This window comes from Haplochromis burtoni, unplaced genomic scaffold (genome assembly GCF_018398535.1).
Source record: "Haplochromis burtoni strain Fernald_Lab_line unplaced genomic scaffold, NCSU_Asbu1 Contig_65, whole genome shotgun sequence".
In the NCBI taxonomy this organism is placed as follows: Eukaryota; Metazoa; Chordata; class Actinopteri; order Cichliformes; family Cichlidae; genus Haplochromis; species Haplochromis burtoni.
Window position 1 is genome coordinate 1,171,581 of NW_024582426.1, and position 17,659 is coordinate 1,189,239.

General features: G+C 39.5%; 2 protein-coding genes across 4 annotated transcripts in view; one reads left to right on the forward strand and one right to left on the reverse strand.

Annotated features, from left to right (window-relative positions):
- Positions 1-8,749: 8,749 nt before the first annotated feature.
- Positions 8,750-10,786, reverse strand: bloc1s2 (biogenesis of lysosomal organelles complex-1, subunit 2). Its single transcript, XM_005923259.3, has 5 exons — positions 10,512-10,786; positions 10,166-10,282; positions 9,886-10,005; positions 9,682-9,786; positions 8,750-9,075 (listed from the first exon to the last, which is right to left on the reverse strand). Exons 1-5 carry the CDS (start codon positions 10,759-10,761, stop codon positions 9,044-9,046), a joined length of 624 nt encoding a protein of 207 aa, XP_005923321.1. The 5' UTR covers positions 10,762-10,786; the 3' UTR covers positions 8,750-9,043.
- Positions 10,787-12,148: 1,362 nt separating this feature from the next.
- usp24 (ubiquitin specific peptidase 24) overlaps positions 12,149-17,659 on the forward strand; it is a 33,640-nt gene continuing 28,129 nt past the window's right edge. For 2 of the 3 annotated variants that reach the window (XM_005923262.3, XM_005923263.3), the window contains exons 1-7: positions 12,149-12,580; positions 15,661-15,829; positions 16,053-16,120; positions 16,215-16,358; positions 16,617-16,742; positions 17,051-17,086; positions 17,188-17,253. In XM_005923262.3, coding sequence (XP_005923324.1) covers positions 12,302-12,580; positions 15,661-15,829; positions 16,053-16,120; positions 16,215-16,358; positions 16,617-16,742; positions 17,051-17,086; positions 17,188-17,253 — 888 coding nt within the window. In that variant the 5' untranslated portion in view covers positions 12,149-12,301. The remainder of the gene's footprint in view (positions 12,581-15,660; positions 15,830-16,052; positions 16,121-16,214; positions 16,359-16,616; positions 16,743-17,050; positions 17,087-17,187; positions 17,254-17,659) is intronic. The other variant, XM_005923265.3, reaches the window with a different exon arrangement.

Genomic DNA, 17,659 nt, shown 5'->3' on the forward strand with positions numbered 1-17,659 from the left:
TGTAGCACCACCTGCTACAGAACTACACACACAGCAGAACTGACCAGGTAGCCCAGCTGAGCCAGGTACAGTTATGTTTTTTGTTCTCTGAGAAATTAAGGTAAATATTATTGCAGCCTGATACCTTTAACTCTGCTCTGTTGGTGCACTTTGCATGGACAAATGGCCAAAGCTAATTCACACAGAGTGGTGAGAGATGAGTGATCAGTGTAGTTTCAGATGACTGATGCATATAATTTAAACAAATTATGTTCTGGTAAAAATAATAACAAGGGTAAGATCTGATTTAACTGCTTAATTATTAGATTTTTTTTTTACCTTAAAGTATATATTTCAAAAGGCCTCTCGTCACAGCCTCTGTGTTTTTGTACACTTTGTCCACCGGCCTTCTCTCTCAGTTACTGCTCATGTTCCTCATAAGAAACGGGAAATAAAAGCATGTCTAATTCAATGTTCTGTTGAATTTATCTCACACACTGCTTGCATGCACTCATAGTTAACACAAAACAGAACATTTTTTTGTCCATGGTCACTGTCTTGGTTTCTCGGATGTAAATAAATCTTCTTTTTTTTTCTTTTTTTTGAAAGGAGAGAAAAATAAGCTCTACATACCAGGAAATATTTTGATATTTGAAGGTATGTTTGATGAAAAACAAAGAAGATTTTAACATGATTTTCAACTATCTGGAACCAGTACTTAATAAAGTGGAGAGACAATGGCGACCGAACCACCTTTGATTTTAAGCCTTTTAATATAGTCTACTTGGATTTATATATTGTTGTTTCTAGTCTTACTGAATACTCAAAGTCCCCTTTTAACCATACCTTCATACAGTGCTTCATTCCATACCCTACAAACACTTTGTCTACCTCAGTATTATATCACCGGTTGACCTAACATGTATTTCTTTGAACTGTAGGAAGAAGCTGGTGTGCACAAGCAAGCCCATGCTGGCACAGGGAGAGCATCACGCTCAAGAGCCGGGCAGCTTCTTGCAGTGAAGCAACACTGATAAACAGTCTGCCAGTGTGCCAGCCACTTATCTATGCAATCGTGAAATTCAATGAAAATAGCAGGAGTAACTGGGTCTCTTAAGCCTTGCTCTTAAATTCTGTGAATAATCTCAGATCTGAAGGCCAGAAGATAACAATAATAAACAGAAAAAAATGGATGAAGAGAATGATCAGAAATGATGGTATAATGTTGCATGACAAAACAAAATAAAAACAAAATAAGGCAATTTCATTGAAGTAACCATGATTCATATAATCCAGGGAGTTAAATCTTTTTCAAGTCATTAATAACTTGAAGGAAACTCTCTTAACACTCTAAATGCTGGACTGAAATGAAATTTACCTTTTGAAGATTTTGACTGAATGACAAGCAGCTGGCCTTGGACAGAATTGATGGAGCATGATTACGAAGCTCACAGCCACGACTCTGAATGGGATGCCACACATCAGTGATATTGATGAGGAAACATAGAAAAAAATATTAATTTCACAGTTGTACGAGCTAAAGCTCTTTCTGAAGTATATGTATGGCACAAAGACGGTTTTCTGCTTTGGCCTCTCTGCAGTCACTTCGCACTGTGGTATGTATGCGATTTGTTACCCATTTAATTTGAGAGCTGGGAAACTGGGTCAGATCAGATCAAATCTGGTTAACGGTTGCACAAAGGTTGATGTAGATTAAGTATGTGCAAAATAAGTCCTGCTTATACTGTAATGGATACGTTTTATTATGTGCCTGTGCTGGACAGAAAGAGCAGCAGGTCTTTGCGTGGAAGTTATTTTTTGGTTCCAAATGTCTCATTTTGGGACAGCCTGTAGCACTCCACTAACAAGATGAGTCAACATGTCCTTTTATGGCTTTTGGACACTTATTACTCATTTGGATGAGCTAATGCACACATGCTGAAAGCAAAACACGCACACACAAAAGCCCTTTTGGAGAAACTTTTACACTGTGAACTATTGACGTTGTAATTTGGATAAACAGGATGAGACTTGTTAAAGAAAGCCACTGTCTGCCATAAACCCCCTTTATTACTCAACCACAGTGGTCTTAGATGTCTCAGTCAATATAATGATGCAAAGGCTATAACAACAAGCACAAACTGACATTTTGAGATTTACAGTAAGTTAGAACCCCAAGTCACTTTTTAGATAAAAAAAAGAACAATAATGACATAATTGTAAAATTGAGACGTATTAATAAACAGTTTCCTGTCTAAACCCTTTCAATTTTATATTGATGTTTCTTACTGAAGCGTTGTCTGTCACCTGATGCTAAACACAAATGGGCAGTAAGTCTTTCCTACAAATTGTCCAGCTAAAAATTAAGAAGGTGGGAATGGTAAGGCTGCACCAAAACAGCATGGAGGTGAATCATAAGGGTCCACAGAGCTTAGAGGAACTGAATTAGGGCATAATTATTTGTAGATTAATCACTCTGATTAACACTATTTTAGATTATATGTAGTCATTTGACCCATAGTTGGTACAAAATACCAGTCTGTGGAATTGTATGTGCTTTTCTAGTGGTGAATGAAATTGTTTCAAATTCTTTTACAGGGTGCAAAGATTGTGATAAGAATGTATAATGTCATAATACAAAGGATTGACATGTTTTGTGTATCAAATGCCACCCTGCTATGACTGTGTGGGCTTTGTGCAAATGGCAGAAAATGACAGAAAAACACTGTGCTGCCAAAGAGTTTGAGCGGTGCTTTAAAGGCGCTCAATCAATTTAGACATGGTGTTGAACACAGTGAGCATGAAAGGAAGACTCTTCATAGAAAGTCAAAACAGGAACACAAACAACGTCAGTGCACCAGGACTGAACTAACATCACATTTTGAGCAGGATTAAATCAAACTGTCCTCAGGTGGTGTTAGTTATGACGCCCTGCAGGGAAAAGATTCTCTCGGTCCTCCTTTCAATGCTGCCAGGAGCAATGCGTGATCTGACGCCAGAAACAGATTCTGACAACATGAGTCTCCTACCTACTGAGAACAGCTGGGTTTTGCCTCACATTCAAAACAACGTTGCAGCTATGTTTTTGTGCAACAGTCGCATCTGGTGTCATTTTAGATTTGCAATAATGGAAGGATAGCGTGGACATTTTTGGTCTAATCAGAATGGATTGCATTTGTCTAGCATTGGTTGGTGTGTTTCCAAGAACTACATACCTGACAGACACTGGCTTTTGGAGTTGAATTTTAGTGAGGTCAGATGTGACATGTGTAGGTTTTGTGTGTTTTTTTTCCCTTTGCATTCTCACATGTGCACATTATATGACAAAGGTGTGAGCAGCAGAAGTAGGTGAATGATTGCAATGCCAAACGTTGACCTCATGTGGCTTTTCATGCCCTTCTGGTAGAAAGTTTTTGAAGTTTGACTCAGTCCCTCACATCTCACATGTGGCTTGTATTTGCACCCAAATACCTCCCAGATCTGTTGGATTTTTTGAAATGAATGTTAACATAAAACTCTTTATCTTCAGCTAGCTGGCTGACTTTAAAGGGTCTGCTTTACAGCAGCATAGAAGGGTATTTAAACGCCTTGCAGTGCAGTTATGGGGGGCTGTTTATCTCATCAGAGTGTGCGTGTGAAAGTAAGCAAAAGCCAAAGGGATAAAGTTAAATTTCTCAATACTAGTAAATTTGTTGACACTGCCCAATTAAGCCAAATGCTAACTTTGAGCAAGGCCTAAAAACAAAGAGCAAATGTGGTTTGAAAACGACTTTCTGAGTGTCCTTGTTCACTCTCATTCATGAACACAGGCAACATTTCCCAAACTTTGTGCTTGCTTGTCAGTTACACAACACTGTGGTGTGGCATCCTGCCCTGTTATTGTTAACTTGCCCAATCTCCTCTTGGAGAAAACAGCGCCTTTGCTTCAGCTGATGATGGACATATGTTTGATGCTTTCTCAGGCACATTTCTGGGAATTTCTTGAGATCTTTCAGATTGAGGCCATATCGTTTCAGAAGATATGAATTTGAACAATTCCAGTATTGTGTAACCAATATTTTAAATGGATTAAATCTTACTAATATGTAATTCAATCAAAAATCCTTCTATGTTTCTTTTCTATTGATATATAGGTTGCATATATTAAGACATCTGTAATGCATTGTTTTAGCCCTGCATGCTGGAAAAGCTGTGAGGTTTGCAAGATCAATTTTAGAGCGTATTTTTAGAGGACTCATTGTCTACACCATGTCCCCTGCTGTCTGTGGTGTATTACAACTCTGGGAATCGGCATTTACATTGTGGATGGGAATCACAAAAGAGAAGGAGAATGAAAAGAGATGTTTTCTTGTGAAAAAAATTAAAAGCATGCGTTTTGCTGTTACAATAATCTAATAAAGTATGAGTTAGCCCATCACAGCATGTAGTAAAAGATACTCACTCTGGACCTGTATGGAGTAAAATCCTGATCAAAACACATGACTGAGTTATTGAGTAACACTGTAAATATAAGAGGGTCACCTAACGCAAACAGCAATGAGTGTCAAGATAATTTCATGTCTAAAATCAGCAATTAAATGATGAGTTTGACATTTGATAAAATATAATGCTGATAGTTAGATGAGAAGATTTATATTACTGACAAGTATTTACAATGAATATGAAGCTATAACCAGTATCAGTTCAGCTTTACATAAAGAATGGAAGTAGGGGAAAGAGCAAACCTGGCTCTGTATTAAAAAAAACCCCACTATTATTCACTATAATCAAAAGAAGATTGTTATCTCCATCTGCAATAATGTTTACCTGGTTGCATGGTTCTGTTCTAGAACCTTGCAGTCCTAAAAGCCTCATCCCCCACCACAGGCATACAGTGAGTAGCAAGACCAAAAAAGAAGACAGATGATGACATCAAGAAAAAAAGAAGATAAAAGTAAGATGGGTTGCAAAGTGGCTTGCAGTTGTGCAGCCACTGTGTTCTGACTAGAATGCAATTCAATCATCCATCCTTCCATCTAAACCATTACCAAGCCAGCTATAATCACTCAAGCATATCTGCTCTGCCCTTGGTTCTTCCCCCCGAAATACCTCACCTAAGGACAGCCCAGGCAGCTCTTAGGTCTCGAGCGCCTCTTGAACACCCAACGCCTCATACTGTCTCTGCGGCTGAGCCCAGACTTTTGTGGGGGAAGCTCATTGGTGCTGCTTTTATCTGGGATCTTATTGCTATTATCAGTAAATCACCAGCTGTGCATTCATGATTAGCTCTTCTTTATAACAGATCAGCGCAGCATCTATATCAATGCAGACTATGCACTAATCCAAATGTCGATCTCCCACTCCATTTTACTTTCACTTGTGAAACAAGACCCCAAGATACTTTAACTTGTCTATTTGGAGCCGCAACCCCTGAGCAACCCAGAGGCATCTCAACTTTTTCCGGCCGAGAGCTATGGCCTCACACTGGAAGGTGCTAAATGTCATCTCTGTCGCTTGACACTCAGCTACACTACCCAGGATGTGCTGGAAGTCATTATGAGAGATTTGCAAATTGGACGAGTATAAGGGTATCAGCTGAACTGTGATCATATTTATGCAGGCAATGAGATTAGCTGACTGAATGCGGCTTTATGGCCTGCCTGAAGTAACCTACGATATGTAACACAATATGCACTTCTAAAGGTGGGATGAAAAAAATAAAAGACATTTTACTGATTTTCGAAAAAAGGTTTAGAAACAGACACTTGTTCTGTAATATTTGGATAAATGCAAGGCTGCTACTCAGGTGCACTAATCTCCTCAAGTCTCAATTCATAATAGTCTGATCTTGTTATTTAATGAGTGTTATATTGCGAGTGCTTACAGGCAAATGTTGCAAACTTTGGACAAGCCAGGCTTCCTTTTTCTCTTTCATGTTATTCTTTATGATAAGCTAACCATTCGTTGGCTGTAGCGTTATATTTAGCAGAATGATATAATGCGGGGGCATTATCAATGCAGTCATTTAACTCTGCAACTAACAGTGTATCCTTTATTATACTGACCAACATCTCGCACAAGTTAGATTGCATATACATTTAGTTTGATTGCACTAAATGCATTGCATGGATGCGTATTTGTGTGTCCACAAAGATGAGAAGAATTTGAAATGTAGTTATTACAAGTATGAGGCTCTTACACATTCACCCATTTATTCTTACCATTTTCCAAATATTGTCAGATATTTTTGTTTTACTGCTTCCTAAGGCAACACCTTGGAATAACAGCTCTTTTTTTTGGAAAATATAAATGTGATATAATTGTTCCTTAATTCCTTTGCATTTTAATTAACTGGTTGATATTAGCAATGTTGCCTCAAAGCAAGAAGCTGCTGGGTGGAGTTTTGTATGTTCTGTGGCTTCCTTCCATAGTTCAAAGACATGCAGGTAGTGTGGTTAGGTTTATTGATGAGTCTAAATTGGCTGTAAGCGTGACTGGCTATCTATCTCTCTGTGTTAACCCTATGGCAGCCTGGCTACCTGTCCAGGGTGTTCTCTGCCTCTTGCCCTGTGACAGCTGGGATTACCTCCAGCCCCACGATACTATCCCCATGGATAAGCAGAAGAAAATGGATGGGGATGGTTGAGTCACGCCTAGGGTATATGCTTGACCACATTACATGAATTCTTTTTTTTCTGTATGCTATGTCTGTCCAGTCTTAAATCCACACATTTAGCACAGAACATGTGATACCCAAATTATGATGTTATAGCACAGCCAGCTTTTACAATATTTTTACAAACTTAATATTATAAGGTTCGTGATTTGTATGTTCTTTTCTATGCTTGACTGCCTGTTGGCACTCACATTTAGCCTTCAGAAAACAACTCTCAATCATCTAATAGACCTGATTTGAGAGCCTTTGGGAGGGGAGGTGAATTTATGCCCCAGGGTCCTGGATAAAGGCAGGGAAAGGGAGAGATGGAAGGATCACAGTGCAACAGTAAATAACATTACAGTTTGAATAATGGGCTCCCTCTGCGCCAGGGCCTCAACTGGACTAATGACAGAGACCTGTTTTAGATTAGTCCTTATACAAACACACACACGCATGAATATGTGTGCATGAAACAACACACAGAGGGAGGTTCTATCAGTTTGGATAATCTGTTGCCTATGGCAAACATGGCTCTGTTCAGCTCTGGGAGAGCTAATTTAAAGAAGGAAACAAAGGAGGCAGAGGGCATCACACACATCTTCAGTCACGCATTCATCCTTTCCTTTGAATTATCAAGTGTGTGTCATCCATTTCCCTCTGTTGGTCTCGGTTTTCCCAGAGTTCATTTGAGAAGTTTGTGACTCAAACCTCTTTCAGGAGTGGGTCAGTTTTTCCAGAATTACAGTTTACTATATCTAATTTGTCAACAATGTACTAGTTTAGAGCATTACCATGGTACAAGTCCGCCATCTGCTGTCAATACAAATTTCATCTGAAAACCTGTTTTCACTGTTTATGTCATGAGGTGAAAGATTTAATGTTTTATAGCCTTCATATTTTGCATGCTCTTGTTTTGAAATGTTTCTACTTCCTTCTCACATCTTCCTAATTAAACAAAGTATCAACAGTGCACACTCTGCATAAAAGATGGGAGGTGAGGACAGTCAAGAGAGCAGGTGCATATGAGGCAGCAGAGCTTCAGCAGAGGAAGGGGACCAACAGGATCGATAGTACAGATGTATGCCAAGGAGCTCTACCCTTGAATAATAATAATGGATTGCATTTTATATAGCGCTTTTCGGGGCCCTCAAAGCGCTGTACAATTCCACTTACTCTCACATTCACACACTGGTGGAGGCAAGCTACAGTTGTAGCCACAGCTGCCCTGGGGCAGACTGACAGAAGCGAGGCTGCCATATCTCGCCATCGGCCCCTCTGGCCAACACCAGTATGTGAAGGCCTTTTTACTGGGTCCTGAGACAGAACAGGTGACTGGTTTCCGATGGCTGCTACTAGAGCATTTGTTTCAAGACTGTTGCACCCATACTTATAATATATAGTTGGACTTTAGCTTGTTTTTTCACATTTATTTATTGTAAAAAATAAAATACACTGCTACACTTGAGTTTTGTATTCCTTGGCTACCATCACTTTTTTTTATTAAGCTGCTCTCCACCAGTTTGAAGAGGACCTCTCCTCTCCCTTCCCCTCGTCATTACATTTACATTAGCTTTAAAACAAACAAAAACACCCAAAACATACACACCTCATGTACATGTTTATAAAGCAAAATAATAAGTACCGTTGTAAGGAAAGTATTATCAATCAAGCAATGATATGCAGATCATAATTTATTCCCCCCCCAAAAAAAAAAAAAAAGCCAGTCATATTAAATGCCTTTAAGCTCCAGATTTCAAACTCCATGGTCAAAGTGTCATCATTATCAACTGCCCTCTATACAATAGCTTCATCATTGGTAAACATCTTGAAGTCTTTAGTGAATGTGTAAAAGTTTTTTTTATTTATTTATTTATTTATTTTTTATACCATTCATTTTAAATCAGAACTAACAAATGAAATTTTCAGGGCTCAGTATCAGACAATTTCCAAGGAAGGAGACTGGGATTCCAACACATTCTTAAAACACATCTGTGACCATGCTTTGCCATGTAAATTGTGTATAACATTGCTGTTGAATGCTCCATTGAATTTCTATCTGATTAGTAATAAATATATCCTCCATCTCGCAGTTATTATAGCCCGTCTATTTAGAGTTTTTATTCTACAAAGGGGAAAAAAACAAAAAACAAAAACAGACATCTGCAAAAGGATTTGGGTATACGTTGTATACCTTGGCTGCATGATATTGGAGTCAAATCTAAGTCAAACACTGCATTACTAACTCATGTGCATTCAGCTGCTTCCTCCTTGGTATTTTCTACGTGTCAAAGTGTCTCTGACTGTTTGTTGTTTCAGTCTCAGTTCACATCCTCCCTGCAGGTCCTGGCTCCACTGGCAAGGAAAACAGAATGCAAGGCAGGGTGAAAGGGAAGGCACCATAGCTCTCAGTCTACCGCCTCTTCCCCCTCATCGCTTCTCCAGTTTTTTAAATCTGGCCTCTATAAAGATAAAGAAAGGGATGACTTCTCACTCTATTGTAATAAAAATACATTGTTCAGTTATGGTGCAATCAAATAATGTTTGACCTTAACATTAAAATATTTAGGTCAGGAATTGTTTGTGGTGACACAGCGCCATCTATTGGCATGGAAGCTGCCAACACGATTGTGCTGACTTTACCATAAATAATAACCTCAACAGCCAACAGATACAGAAAGAGCCTACACTGTCACCTTGACTGTGCTCTCAAAGACACAACAAAAAAAAAAAAAATATGTTCACTAGACATAGCAAATTAAAACAAAGAAAGATGGTACTGTGAAATCAAAACAAACAATGACAAAGTTACTTTCCTAAAGTAACTTTACATTTAAAGATAAAAAAAAAAAAAAATGTAGAGCCACCAGTGAAATCTAAAAATTATAATAGTAAAGAATGGATAACACTGCCCCAAATGTGTGTTGCTTTCAGCTGTTGATTTTAATTTTACCTAAGATGTGCTTTTTAGAACATCCTTGACTCTGATTCAGTTATGTTGTGTCAAAAGATATCCTGTCCTCTGTGCAGAACAAACACTTTTACACCTCTGTCATTAACTGTCTTACCCAGTTTCTTGGAGTATGCATCCAATTTGTAAGCAGCTTGTTCAAGTGCAGATACTTGCTCCTCAATCTGGTTTATTTGGTCCAAGTAGGGCTGTAAACTTGCATCTAAAGAAAACATGCACACCAGACAAGTCTTCTTATATTACAAGTTCCAGTAACAGATGAAAATTATGGGGCTAGTTTTTTTTAGTTTTTTGTACTCACACTTGTTGTTAAGATCCTGTAGGTTACGACTGATGTTAATGCTAATGTCTTTCATTTCCATATACTTCAAGCTAGTAATCTTGTTCATGTTCTCCAATAGACGGTAATCCTCACAAGTGCCTAAGGAGATTGGGAGAACATTTAGAGAAAAATGGGTAAGAATGAATACGAGTAGCAAAGAACATCAGCAACTGGCCCTATGGCTTTGACATTTAAGAATATAACTGTTTCATACTTTGAAAAGAAAATGCGAGTGTTTCCAATATTCAAAAAATAAGACCTGTTAGTTCTCCTTGCAAGAAGATGGCCATCTTTTCAAACATATCGGTGCACAACTCGTTTATATCGGGCTCTGCAGGCTCCACAGCCTCCTCTGCTGTCTCCACACCACCATCACCTGAAAACAATGCAGCAGCATTAACACAGCGCAGCTTTTAAATCCAGTTGCAAACGTAAATGTGGCCACAATATAAATGAAATAACGCAAAATACAATCACATTACACAAATAAGAAGGATGCCATGTAGAGCAGACAATGTAAGACCCACAAATAGAAAACTAAATAATTGGATTACTGTATGCTATATTAGCATTAGCTAGGGAAGTGCAAAGAAACCAGGACTCACTGTTTGTGCCGTGTTTTTTCGGAGCGGCTGCGAGGCTTTCCGCTGCATCCCCCGGGCCCTCTGCTTGACCGCTATCACTTGCGGTCGGATTCAGAGTCGCCGAATGAGTCGATGGTGCCCTGGAGATGCTATCCATGGCAGCGGCTTCGTCTCCAGTTGCTGCCATTTTGTTCCTGTTTTGATTTTCCCCTGTCACATGAGCCGAGTGTTCACGTGACGCACGCCCGCCACCAACAGCCGCCGCTCCCATTCTCGCGCTCTATGGCAAAGCCACGCCCTTCATTAGTAAACGGCTCTTCGGTATTTAAAGGGTATCCTCTGTAGCTTTAATATAAATGTAAAAAAAAAAGTTGGACTTTTAAATAACATGGTTTATCAGGCACTTATGCCTGAAAAAATATTTATTTTATTTATTTAACAAAACTAAATTATTATACATTTTTATAAACTACAGCAATTTATTATAAACTGCAATATCTTCAAACATTCATTGCTCACGTGTTAATGTTCAGTTAAGAAGGTTAAGTCTAAGTCTAAGTTAATGTCTGAAAGCATTTTGCTGAACAAAACAAAAGAAAACTAACCTGGGCTAGGGTTTTTCTAATTAAACCATTCTCAGAGTAAGGTCCTGGTGGTATGAGCTGATGTCTGATCTGAACTGATCCTCACAATTAATTATCTGTTCCTTCAGCTGCCACCATTTTAAAACTTACATATAGCCCTTTTATCATGTTTCGTCCCATGATTATGACCAAGTGTTTTGATCCCTAAGAAGGTTACACCAAATTTAATCGAAGAAAAGTTTTATTTGTGAAAATAACCACGGTAGGTCAAAATTTTAAGATTGTTAATACTTTATAATATTTCTGTGGTTTCTCAAATTTTGTTGCAATGCTCATTTTTCTAGAAAAAAAACAACGTCTTTTTTCATTTTTATTTTACTTTCTAATCAAAATAGACGGCCATACATTATAATTACACCAGCAGTGAAAATGACACTATTGTTAAACAGTTTGAGAATGGATGTCAAATGTGTGGCCAGGGGACGAGGAAAGTGCCCGAACTGGCCTACTGCATGGCTGGGGAATGTAAACATAGCAAAAAGAAGGAGTCCAGGAATTTTGAACTTTTTACTAGGCCTACACACACACACACACACACACACACACATATCTATCTATCTCTATATATACATATATATATACATAATTTTACTTACCATACCACAATTAAAGTAAGTTGGACAAGGAAAGAAAACTAAATCCCACTGATGGGTTTCCTTTCTTTACTACAGTACGTCATTTTTTTTGTAAGACCAGGTGAATGTGAAAAATTATTGTTCAAAATCGGAAAGAAAAGGGTCAGGACTTCTTTAAGTAGTGTTCAAAACTGCATTGAGCCCATTTAAATGACATCTCAGGCTGTTGTTCATCAGTTTAATAAATGGACTGTTTATGAATGTGAACGTTTCCAGAATGCACTTAAACTTAAGTGAAAGGAAAAGGGGACCGCTGGGATTTTTAAAAATAAATTATTAAGCAATAGTTACATATGAAATTGGGCCTTGCGTCAAAATAAAATGACTTTCGTTTCCCTCTGCGCGCTCCCGCGAGAAGCATGCAGCGCTTGGCAGGCAGAAGTCGCCGTAACACCTGTGTCGGCGCTGTTGTGAGCGAAGCAAATCGTGACAGGCTAGTAGCAGCGGACTGTAAACATGGCGGCGTGCACAGCTACAGGGCTGTGCCGAAAACCCCGTTACTACTAGTCTGCTAGACAGAGACACCCCAAAAATGGAGACCGAAGAGGAGCAGCACATAACGACGCTCCTCTGTATGGGCTTCCCAGACCCCGACGTGATACGAAAAGCGCTCCGGCTGGCTAAGAATGACATCAACGAGGCAGTGGCGCTCTTGACGAACGAAAGCCCCGGACTCGGGTATGGATATGAACCGATGGAGAGTGGGCCTAACCCCGGCTTGGGCTCGAGTGGAGAGGGGGAAAACAGCGGGCGGACTGGCACAGGAGGGTTTGACCCTCCTCCAGCATACCACGACGTAGTGGATAGTGAGGTAAGAGAAACCTGTAGTTTTAGCAACCATGAATTGAAGCAGCGAGGGGAGGAAACCGGGCTAATTGCCGCTTGCAAGAAAGAGTGGGCTCGCCCATTTAACTGGCTAAACTTAGCATCTTCAGTGCTACATGCACCTAACGCGAACTGTCAGAGCAGGAGGTGAAATTCTGTTCGATACTAATGGAGAGAGCAAGAGAGTTGCCTGTGATTGTTAAGCTTCGTTCCTTTAAAAATTGCGCTGAAAGCCTATTTTGAACATAAAAGCTAACGCAGTTAGCTTGTAGCAGGCTAGCTAACGTTAGTTTAGAGTTAAACGCGCCAGTAAGGGGACCAAGGTTAGGAGCACAGAGGCATCACTCTGGGGGATTGCAGTTAGAGATTTCAGCTGGGACCTCTGGTAACAGGTAAACAGCTCTATCAGCCAGTCAGCCTGCAGGCAGACAGTTTGATCTCTTATGTCTGCTTTGCATGTGTTAGCTAACGTTAGCTGGATGGTTATCAGACTGCTCCGCTCCTGTAGGAATTGCAGTCCACTCGAACCGGGCTTAGAGCGGTTTCGCAATTTCATTTTTAAGCATACGTGGCCATTTTGATTATTTTTCTATTCATAATGTCAGTTGTCATCATATGAGTATCTATTTTTGTGTCATTCATTGATAATTCTTACATATTGCGTGTATGAGAAGGGTTGTAGTTGATTGAAAAATACCAGTCACTAGTTCTTTCACAGTAATTTACCTACCTACAGGTCTTAACACTTTGTCCTAATTTACGGCGTTTATGTGCTATTACAGTAAACCGCAGATGCCCATCTACATATGATTCACCTGACACCTTGAACACCTTAAACACAAACCTAACCTCAAACCCTTTGCTTTTATAGATTTCCAAAAACTTAAGGCTATTGAAAGTGACCAGTCCTTCAATTTGTGAGGTTATTGATTCAGACTTGATAGCCACCTGTTGTGTCCCTTTGATTGTAGTGAGATGCTGTGATTGTGGGTCAATAGAATAAGTACACATAAACTACTGACCTGTTCCTGTTTACACCTGCTTTTTCTTCTACCCCGTTATCACGGTGGTGGTTTATTACAGGCTGTTTTAGTAAGTGTAATATAAACAACACTTGGCATTCACAGTGTGCAGAAAATAGAGCACACCCACAGGTCAATAAGAAGCCTATGTTTAAACACATTCTAATAATGATGTTGTTACAGATTAATTTACCACCAAGTAACTCCTGTTATTTAATCCCATTTTCCCCCTGTTTGTTCATCTGCCAGAAAAAGTTAGAAGTACAATTTGAATCTTTTTCCAACCAAACATATTTGCTACTATTTACTAGTTGAGCATTTATTGTAATTGCTATATAAATGTGTCTGTGCGTGTGTGTGGCGTATTTGATATACTACAGAGAAATAAATCTCACTCATTCCTACAAAAATTATAAAGTTATAGAGAATAATCCAAAGTTGGAAAGTGCTGTATTTGCCCTCTTCTCTTCCCTTGTTTCTTGTATTAATGTTCATGAAGGCTGTCATAGGTCTTTGGCCTCATGTCATGCTCCTAAATATAGCCCTGCAGTGTCCCTGACACACACAAACACGTTGCAGTTTTTGCAGAGGATCCCAGGAGGATTGCGGGTGCATAGTAACAGTGGCACTGAGTTACCTCATTGTCCAGGCCAGCCACACGCATGCAGTGCTTTTCAGCCTTTTCCCTCTAAAGCCCTTAAGTCTGGAAGCATTGAAAGTATTGGAGCCTAGTGCATGTTTCATGGTGATTTGTGGTTTTCCCTATATTGTACTTCTTTGAAACAGGGCATTGACTTGTGGTTAGGAAATTCTGCCAGTTGTGCTCTTTCATTGGGGTGTTTCCAAAGATCTGTATTAGTTTAGTCTTTCTCCAGCTTTTCTTCCTCTCATCTATCTGTCGTATTTAATTTTCTAAGAAATGGAAGAGATGAAATATGATGCTCCTCCTTTATCCTTTATGCTTTATCTTTCCCTTTGCCTCCTCTTCTCCTCTCTGTGATTGATTAATAATATTTTCTCATATACATCGATATGCAGGACAGTCATGTACTGAATGCACTGACCACTGTTTATGTTAATATGTATATAACTATATTTAACTGTACCGCTAATTAATATTTATACTGTGCAGCTTCCACATGAGCAATGGTCTCTAATAGTTTGTTACAGTCATAATGTAGTGGAAGTTGAATCAGTTGTAGTTTAACATAATTTCCAATGTAACACAGCAGGTCAAGCTTTATTAAATGGTTCAGTTATTACTTTAACATCTGCACCTAGTTTGCGCCATCCTTAAATGTTGAATGAATTGGCTGGGCAGCACTGTTTGAGAGGAAGAGGCTGTGAAGGTTAATCATAAATATACACTTGACCTCATGAATATGTAAGCAAGTTTATGGCATAAATAATTTACTAACCCTTTAACTGTTTTTGCTTTTACCACATAGACTCCTAGGCTTCACTGCCACTGCCTTCTTCTGTCTTCTTATTCCAGCTGAGCCTTAATTCTGCTCTGTGAATCATAACTACAGATGGTATAAAACTTGACTCTAAATGAGTTGAATTTTAGCTGTCTCTTTATTACCTGCTCAGGCATGACGCCATCATACAGCTAACAAGACAGTGTCATGTCATTTGGCAGGGTATTCATTGAACTTGACTGTCTAGCTCTCACACCCTGACTTACACATCACCACTCTTTAGACTTAATTGCTGCCAAAGGACTTACTAACAAGCACCTGCCTTAATTTGTTCTGAAAGCTTCTTGGGAGGAAATAGAAAGATAAAAATATTACAGAGATGAAGGGCAGATCATAGAGGAGAGGACACACTTTCCAAATGACTGCTATCGCTCCTCTCCCAGAGAGAGGAGAAGACTCAGGCATCATCCTGTCTGACTTTATCATCGCCAGAGGCCATTTGTATTATCCTAGCATCACACAGAGGACATTTGCAGTGTCATTATAAAACAATGGGATGAGCCGTATGAAATGCAGTCACCCTCTGCTTTATGTCACAATTTTGTTGTGTTTGTGTGTTACAGAGGAGCAATGATGAGAATGGGAACTGCTCTGGGGGAAGCATGGAGTTTCCCACCACCAACCTGTATGAACTGGAAAGTCGAGTCTTTACTGACCACTGGTCCATACCTTACAAGAGAGAGGAGTCCCTGGGCAAGTGTCTCATTGCCTCCTCCTGCCTTGCTCGACATGGTAAGACTGCGTGTGTGGAGGTGATGAAAATGTTGTTTTTAAGGTCTGCAGTAAACTACATTTGCGTTATTATGTGGGTGGCGTGTTTTGTTTGGACCATCGGGTGTTTTTCACATGTTGTTATTTCGGCCACTTGTGTCGCATGACTCAATATGTAACTAATCTGACAGCCAAAAATTCTCCAAGTTTAGATGTGTGAATCCAATTTCTCCTTCCCTGTCAGGTCTTGCTGACGCTGATGAGAATTGCAAGCGCTTTATGGATCGTTGCATGCCAGAGGCCTTTAAAAAGGTAAGCAAAAGAGAAACTGAACTCAAGGTGCCTCTTTGAATATTTAGCATACCTGACTTACTTCCTTTCTACATGCCTTGTTCATTATCACCAGCTACTGACCAGCAGTGCCGTACACAAATGGGGCACAGAGATTCATGAGGGAATCTACAACATGCTCATGTTGCTGGTGGAACTGGTTGCAGAGAGGGTGAAGCAGGACCCTGTACCTGTAAACCTGATGGGAGTGTTGACCATGGTGCGTCGTCTCACTTAGTAATGTTTTCCTAAAATGATAGAAAACCTTCCTGTTACGATGCTTATGTGTCTCATTTACTGTCTTTTTTCTTTTTATAATCACCTTATTCAAAATGTTATGAACCACTGTGGTTCAGTGTCATTCCATTTATTTTGGGTTTTGTTCAGCTTTACTAAAAAAAAAAAAGCTAATTTATTTCATACGTATGAGGGGAAATAAAAATAAATATTTATGATGTGTAATTCTTCTTACACGCAGGCCCTTAATCCTGACAACGAGTACCATTTTAAGAACCGGATGAAGGCCTGTCAGAGAAATTGGGCTGAAGTTTTTGGAGACGAGGCTAACATGTTTGCCGTCTCTCCAAGCAACGCCTATCAGAAAGTAAGACTAATTTGTCTGTGAAGCGTTATAAGATTGTACTGTAGCATTGTAGTATTGGCAGTTAATCCAGATGCATTGGCAAGTATTTATATATGTTTACATGTTAAAGAATTTGTTTATGGTGTATAGTCATGTTCAAGGTTCAGACAGACCAATTCTTCAGTGTTGCATAACTGAGCCGCAGAGGGTCAAGAGACCATGGGTGGCTGACACACAGCAGCTGCTTGAAAACTTAATGTGTATGTCTCATGAGAATTTTCAGTGTCATTGCTGAAAGCATTTACTTAAATCATAGTGATCTGTTTCAGGAGCCCCATGGTTGGCTGGTTGATTTGGTGAATCGAGTGAGTAATAAACCACCACTTAGATATTGTCTCCATAAATATATACCAGAGTTATATCAGTTTTGCCTCATGTTTCCTTTCTCTCTGTAATTTTTGTCAAGTTTGGAGAGCTGGGAGGATTCACTGCCATCCAGACGAAACTCAACACTGAGGAAATTGAGATAGCTGTAAGAACTGTTGTTTTTACGTCTTCTTATCATCTTTTTCCGGGCATTTCTTAAGACTGACAGAGTACTTTGAGACAGTCTATGCAGGCGAAAGGTCATCATGTTTGAACTCAGTGCTCTCAGCTGCACAGCGCTGAATGTCTCTCTCTCTTTCTTTCACTCTTTGTAATATTCACTTAAACACAAACACAGTCCTGCATCCTCCTACTGTGTGATGGTTGAAATGCTCTGTTGTTTTATGTGTTCTGAGGCATCCTTGTACTGATGCTTCCTTCTGGGAACCTGGCCGGAACCTCAGTAGCGCATGGCCATTAATTCAGTGCGCGTACACACACACACACACACACACACACACACACACACACACACACACACACACACACACACACACACACACACACACACA

Coding starts and splice junctions, on each gene's coding strand:
- bloc1s2 (XM_005923259.3), bottom strand. CDS start 10,761: ATGGGAGCGGCGGCTGTTGGTGGCGGGCGTGCGTCACGTGAACACTCG. Junction 10,283..10,511: donor GAAAAAACACGGCACAAACA/GTGAGTCCTGGT, acceptor CATTGTTTTCAG/GTGATGGTGGTGTGGAGACA. Junction 9,076..9,681: donor TGCATACTCCAAGAAACTGG/GTAAGACAGTTA, acceptor TTATCTTTATAG/AGGCCAGATTTAAAAAACTG.